Here is a 6,975-nt window from a genome sequence, read left to right as displayed (position 1 = left end):
AAAAACTCAACGATAATTTCTTGTATTTACAGTCTCTGGCTTTTATAACTAGTAAAATTTTAGCGAGTCTAAAAATTTTGGTGGGTCTGCAGGTTTGAAAAGCATGTTATTTCTGAAAAAAATGTATATATATATATATATATATATATATATATATATATATATATATATATATATATATATATATATAAAATGTTCAAAGAAAAACATATCCAAAAGTTTTCAAGAAAAAAAAATTGCCAGGTTCTATTTTTAAAAAATCCAAATCGCTAAACACTTTATAGGAAAGAAAACTTGCCACAAATTTTAAAATAAGTATTAACTGCCAAAAATAATAAAATTAAATGTCTTCCAAACCCACAGGCATGCTTCCTTTAAATATTCACCTACATATGTGTTGACTGATATTACATTGGAAAAGTTATCTGCAGGAGACAAAAGTATTTTAAAGCAATACAGAATGCCTGAGAGCATTGCTGCATGTGATTTTCAGATTTGTTTTCATGTGATTCCAACCAGCAAATTCTGATCAGACAGTTATCCTGCAGCAGCCAGGCCCTCTGGACCGCCCGATTATGGCACTCCACCTGCATCACACCATCAGTCAGGCAAGTTCCATATAAGGACACCGGCACACACACACACACACACACACAAAGGGAAGGGGAGAGAACACAAGCACATAGGAAACTAAGATGACCCCAGGTGTCATAACATATGGCAAAATATGGCAAAATCTGACATGTCCTAAAAACAGCTGGAAAGAGCCTAGAATAGCCTACTGAGACACACCATAGCATAGAAAGTTGCAAAAAAAGGCCAAAAACACCATAATTTGTCATGTCGAAAAAATGACTGAAGATGCAAGGATATATTATGGCAACAAATGTTAAAATCTGACATATCCCAAAAACAGCTGGAAATCGCCCAGAATAGCCTGCAAAGTGGTAAAAGTCAACAAGAGAAAGCTGCTGGTGTCTGCCACGCAACTCTGTCTGCCACGCAGCTCCAGCTGCAGCTGTGGAGGAGCATCATCGGGGTCCGCAGAGAAGGCAGAAGACAAAAGCAACATGTCTTTTTCAATAACTGCAAAATCCCGAAAGCGTTTGTTAAACTCCAACTCCTCTTCGTTTGCACATCGATGTTGTCCTGCAGAAAAATTGTGCATGACTTCTTGCAAAGCTCGGAAATGTGCGGTGTAGGGTTCCATTCGTGACAAGTGTCTTTGGAAAAGTTGCACCTTGGTTCCAAAGGCCTTAATGTTCGCATGTAGCTGGCTCACCACTGCGTCTTGTACTTGGAGGCTAATGTTCAGAGCATTCAGGTGCTTTGTTATGTCAACCAAAATCTTAGTTTTTGCTACGGTTGCCCCTTTATAGCCAAAAATGTCCAATTTCTTCTCTGAGAGAAAAATATAGTGCAGTGCGGACCCCCGACTGAGCCACCTCAGATCGTTCTGATATAGACAGGACTGTCTCTAGACACTCTGGGGGCTCCAGGCGAGAGGCACCTTGGAACCACCTTAAACTGGCGGTAAAGGGCTTTAGAGCGAATAGAACCGATTGCCTTTACCACGGGTTTCATAACATAATCAAATTTGAGATGTTTTGCGCAGAGAGCCTGCTGGGGAAGTAGTGGAGTTTAATGGCTCCTTTTTCGCTGACTTTGTTGCAGATCAATGTGGACAATCCACTTTGTTATCCAACCATGGCAGGCGCACCATCAGTAATAATCCCACAAAATTTACTCCATGGTAGTTTCATGTAATCAACAGCTTTACAAACAGAATTGAATAAACACGTTTCTCTTGTTTGGCCTTAAAGGCTTTGGAAGCTGCTCCTCTGTTACGTTCATGTCATTGTCAATTCCTCTCAAAAAAATCAGTAGCCGTGCAGTGTCTGATGCATCTGTGTTTTCATCGCAGGCTAACGAAAAACAAGCAAAAGTCACTCCCCTGTCCCCCAACTGTCTCTGAATAAACCCTGCTTTCAAAACAATTTGTTTCGAGCAGCCTAAAGTCAATAGGCCTATGTGAGTATTAGTATACAAATTTTTGGTGTGTCTATCCCTGGCAGGAAGTATTTGATAGAGGTAAAACTAATCAATAACTGTGGTGGCTGCTGCAGCAACAATACCACCAAGTGGATATTTTAATGTACTACATTAGCAGGGGCAGCTGCATTTATTGTTAGAAAAAAAATCAGTTGCTGTATTGTAGTAAAACTTGCAGAATCAGGTTCACAGTAAACCACTACTGAACTTTAAGGGTAAAAAAAAAATATCAAGCTTATACCTGCTTTTACACAAGTGTAAAGTGTAAATATATTAGATGAAAAAAATGAGAACAGTATTAAGCCATTATTTTTTCAAAAATGCTATGCATGAAAACATGGGAGGAAGAGGGTATGACCCAAAACTTTTTAGGTATTTATTTTTATTTAATTTTGTTTGTTTAACTGACTCCACCCTCCCACTCACACACAAACACAAAAGATTTGGTGGAAAATGTAGTAAGTTTAACACACTGAAACTCAAGTAAATCAAGCAACTCTTTTTTTATTGAATCCAAAGGCGAAAACATAGAATATAACTGTTATTTGTCCTGTTGCATGCACAATTCAGTTCAATTAAATTTTAAATACACATTGCTTTTATATAAATATACATAAGGATATACAAGATCAAATGATATTCGAACAGTGTTATTAGATCCTACATCATTCAAGGACATATTCCTGTGAGGTAATATCATTGGCTTGACCTTGAAAAGACAATGAATGATTTTATACAAATCATCATTAGCACCGAACAGAACATGTTAATAGCCCAATTTTATCAGTCAGCCAAACAAAACTGCTGGCAGCAGTCTGTCATTTGAAATAAAAGTGTGGCTGACAGGCTCACAGAACAGCATATATGAAGAGAGCCATGATGGGAGCACTGATCCGCCCAGAGATATGGTCGTAACAAACCAGGCGATGAAGATACAGACGCCAGTGTGTGTGAGTCTGTGAGTGCTGAAGCTAGCTCAATGCTGAACACACTGAATGGGAATAAAAGTTAGTGGGCTTTGACTATCCGATATATCCAAATTTTAGCTGTTGTAAATGTGGGGCATACCTGCAGGGTGTAATGGGTGTAAGGTCTTTGGGTATGGGGCCGAAGAGTGATGCAGACCATGGGCAGAGTCCAGCACGAATTCCCACTTTGCCATAAAGAAGCAACCACAGGGGTGTTGGTGCGTTGGACACCACAGAGCCAGCTCTTCCTGGACTGCACTCCCATTGGTCAATGCAGAGCTGTAGCTGCTGTAACCGTCCACCTTCGACCTTCTCTGCAGCCCACCATCCATGTCCTTGTATTTAGGATCTCCTTGAATGGCATAAATAGCCATGGTATAGGAGGTGTAGCTGTTGTTCCTCCTGATGGGACACTTCTCTGTGTCACTGTCACCAATGAAGTCACCAACCTTAGCCATGTGAAGCTCGTGCAGCAGATCTTTGTAGAGGCCAGAATCTTTTTGGATGGTGTGGGATCGTCAACTATGAGGATCAGGGATCATCATGGGGCCAACAGTGCCATTCAGACCTATGAAAATAAATTTTTGCAATTCAGTGGTAAACTTAGTCTGATTTACTTGCGCTTAAACAACTGCTAAGGTCAGATGTTGTCAGACTTATACAGTCAGATAAATATAAAAAAGGTCAATTATTTCAGATGTACATCTAAGTTATCAGGCAAAAAAAAATAACTTTTTCATCTCTTTTAAGTAGTGACTTATTCTGCTTAAATAGAAGGAAAAAATGTACTCCAGTCTTTAAGCTATGGATCAAAGACCTTCCCTGCGTTCCAATACCCATACTGCCATACTACTGAGTATGCCAGAAGAAAAGGATTTAGTATGTCCCAATGCTAAGTATGTAAAATGCAGTATGCCAAAAATACCAGGATATCCAACTACATCCAGCTACATTTTGCAGTATGCAATGCATGATTTTAAAGACCTTGAGCAAAAAACAACAAAAAACTTTTGTTTTTGTTTTTGGTTTTTTTGGGGGGGTGTTCTACTCTGTCAGTACTTTTATTTTCTGCATTTATTTCACTTTATAAATCTCTTTTTTTCCTGTTTATATGTTCCTGCACTTGCCTTCACTTGTTCTTTTATCACAGCATTTCACAATAAAGGAAGATTTCTAAAAAAAAAAAAAAAACCCTATTCATTTCTCACCATTGCCGATATCCAAGTCTTTAGTTTCCATGTCGTTGTTGTCCAGGTCAGCTTCCTCTGAACCTCCAAGTTTGAAAGCAGTCCTCTGACTGTCTGCTGGAGGAGTCTGGGGTTGAAGGTCACACTGGGTGCTGGACTTCTTCTCCATTGGTGGAGGTTCACAGGGAGCCGGGGCTGTTTCTCCTGAAGTACATTACAGTGTTTAACTGAGATCAAGTGTGTCACATTTTAGGCAAGGCTTATAACAAGCTTATTTACTCCAAAACATCCTATCAACCATAGAAAATTATTTTTAAACACACCTTTTTTCATTATTTTCTTGGCTATGCAAGGATTTTGCAATTCCAAGCAAAATAATTAGATTTCAATAAAGGGCAATAAGCCTAAAATGTGTTTTCATTTGAAATGCATTTGTGAGTGGAAGTCCAAAAGTGTAAGATTTACTCACACTTGATTTTCTTCTTGAGGCATGGAAAGACAACGAACCAAACGACCGACGCTGTGATAAAGGCACATCCCAGCACTGCACAGCGTACCCCACCACGGCACTCTGTCAATACCCAACACTGTGCACACGAGACAGGGACACGAGAGAGAAGTCTGTCTGAGAAAAGGACAAACAGAAACTTAATGGCTATTAATGGCTATTATTCACAACTGATGCTGCTCCTTTCAAAACAGTGAGATAAGAAGCTGTTTGTACTGATACGCTGGTTCTTTTCTTTCCTTTTTGTAGTGTTTGATGAATACAAGGCTGTCTCATGCCAAAATGTAACTGTATGCAGCAGCAATCTCTACCTTTTGCACACATGCTGTCCCAGAACAGCACGATGAATAAACCTTTCAGAAAGGCCCAGGAAACGCTCCACTTTGATCAGTGTCCTGTAACAGATGAAAAAGAGTGATTAGTTATGTCATGCTTTAAAGAAATATGAAATTATACATTGGTGGGGAAATCACACAGCCTGGTCACTCACTCCCACAGCTGCTTGACAGCATATCTCTTCTTTGTGAACTGATCCTTGTTCTCCACCTGCAACTGCATGAGTCTCCTGGTCTGCTCAGGAATCCCTGTGCTGTTACAGCAGAATGTGAACATTAGTGTAAAATCCATAAACCTGCTGCTTGTTTTCATTGTAAGCTGTTGTAAAAATGAAAATTAACAGCTGACTTATTATAATGCTAGCCACTAATATTAGCCTAGTTGACGTTATTATAGTGGCAGATATGATCACTTCGCAGGACAGAACTTAACCATAACCAGTCAAAATATGTTAACACATTATTCCAATGTACCGTTAATAATGACCAAATAAATTCCTGCCCGCACTGGTAACACTGTAACATGCGGGAACGTATATAAAAGCTGCTGCTTAGTAAACTAAAAAGCTTCATACACAGCACAAAACGCACCTGACCTTGACCCCTGTCCTTGCGGGTGGTGGGCCGACAGGATGGCGGCTCCATGTAGTCTTTTCAGGCTGAGCCCATGGGCAGAGGCCCAGCCACCACACACTCACCAGCGCGTGTATCCCGACCATACCAGGTGAGGTACTCGTGTCCTCAAAATTCAGTCCAGTGGGGCGTCGGTGGCTGAGTGACAGAGCAGGCACCCCAAGAATAGAGGCAGAGTCCTTGCTGCAGCAGCTTCGGGTTCGACTCCCACTCGAGGCCCTTTGCTGCATGTCGTCCCCACTCTCTTTCCCCCTTTCACGCTGTTGATCTGTCCTGTCTATTAAAAAGGCTAAAATGCCCCAAAAAAAAATCTTTTAAAAAAAAAACAAAAAAAAAACGTTCGGTCTCTGTCTTTTCTGAACCGCTCTTGGTCTGGTCCCTCCCCTGGGACCACTTTGCCTTGGGAGACCCTACCAGGGGCTATAAGGCCCAGACAACACAGCCCCCAGGATCACAGGGACACACAAACCCCTCCACCACGTTAAGGTGGCGGTTCTCGGAGGGGAAAAAATGGTTTGTCTGTCAGTTAGAAAGACAAAACTTAAAGAGAAAATGAGAGCGAGAGAGAGAGAAAGAATCAAAAGCTATCACCATCAATAAAAAAAAAATTACCTGGCAATTTCAAAATGTCTAATTATTTTCTCCTTATACATTTTTTAAACTGAAAGATGTTATTACTCTTTAAATAATTCTCTGAGGAATTCCACAGTCCGACACCACAAACTGAGGCACACATTTGCTTTAAAGTAGTTTGTGCATACTGATATTTAAAGGGAGATTTCCCTCTACAGTCCTTGTCCTCTGAAATAAAATACAATTTTTGTATATTTTCTGGTAATACTCTGCTTTTCAACCTGAACAAGTTTCCTCAGTCTCTTTTTTGTTATTCCCTTTTCTCCTCCTCCTGCCTGCTTTTTGTTAATGTTCATTCCTCCATATTGGTCTTGTTCTTCTCCTCCTTCATCAACTCCTCTCCTCTTTGTTGTAGTCCATTCTTCAATGGATGTCTTCTTTTCCTCCCTCTTTTTTGTCATATTTCCTTTCTCCACAATGGAGTTTTTCTCCTCCTCTTTTTTGTCATTCCCTTGCTGCGAGGGTCTTCCTCTAAACCTCCTCCTCCCCCGTGTTGGCTTCTTTTCCTTTGTGACGGTCATCTCCTGGAGGTCGTCGTCACTTTCTCCTTCCACTTTGTTGTCGTTCCTTCCTCTGTGGATATCTTCCTCTTTTCCTCCACTTCCTTCTTTTTTTCCTCATCCCTCCTGATGTAGTTATCTGCTTCTCATCCACGTCCT

At 40.5% G+C, this 6,975-nt stretch overlaps 1 protein-coding gene across 3 annotated transcripts; it reads right to left on the bottom strand.

Annotated features, from left to right (window-relative positions):
- Positions 1–2,544: 2,544 nt before the first annotated feature.
- Positions 2,545–6,199, bottom strand: LOC121964247 (uncharacterized). Of its 3 annotated transcripts, XM_088078900.1 has the most exons (7): positions 5,642–6,199; positions 5,206–5,304; positions 5,027–5,110; positions 4,677–4,832; positions 4,229–4,411; positions 3,121–3,588; positions 2,545–3,043 (listed from the first exon to the last, which is right to left on the bottom strand). In XM_088078900.1, exons 1-5 carry the CDS (start codon positions 5,911–5,913, stop codon positions 4,387–4,389), a joined length of 636 nt encoding a protein of 211 aa, XP_087935026.1. In that variant the 5' UTR covers positions 5,914–6,199; the 3' UTR covers positions 2,545–3,043; positions 3,121–3,588; positions 4,229–4,386. The 3 variants fall into 3 exon arrangements, with proteins under 3 accessions (XP_087935026.1, XP_042370398.2, XP_042370396.2); XM_042514464.2 differs by having other exon boundaries at positions 2,548–3,588; positions 4,677–4,794; XM_042514462.2 differs by having other exon boundaries at positions 2,549–3,588.
- Between the last annotated feature and the right edge of the window lie 776 nt (positions 6,200–6,975).

This window comes from Plectropomus leopardus, chromosome 6, assembly GCF_026936395.1.
Source record: "Plectropomus leopardus strain MGB_pleo_1.0 chromosome 6, ASM2693639v1, whole genome shotgun sequence".
NCBI lineage: Eukaryota > Metazoa > Chordata > Actinopteri > Perciformes > Serranidae > Plectropomus > Plectropomus leopardus.
Note: the sequence above shows the minus strand (reverse complement) of the source record. Positions and strands in the feature narration are given on the sequence as shown.

What these genes read in the sequence shown, in the direction of transcription:
- LOC121964247 (XM_088078900.1), bottom strand. Translation starts at nt 5,913, where the DNA reads ATGCAGCAAAGGGCCTCGAGTGGGAGTCGAACCCGAAGCTGCTGCAGC. An exon ending in AGGACAGGGGTCAAGGTCAG is followed by an intron (nt 5,305 to 5,641) that starts GTGCGTTTTGTG and finishes CTGCTGTAACAG; the next exon opens with CACAGGGATTCCTGAGCAGA. An exon ending in GCTGTCAAGCAGCTGTGGGA is followed by an intron (nt 5,111 to 5,205) that starts GTGAGTGACCAG and finishes CATCTGTTACAG; the next exon opens with GACACTGATCAAAGTGGAGC.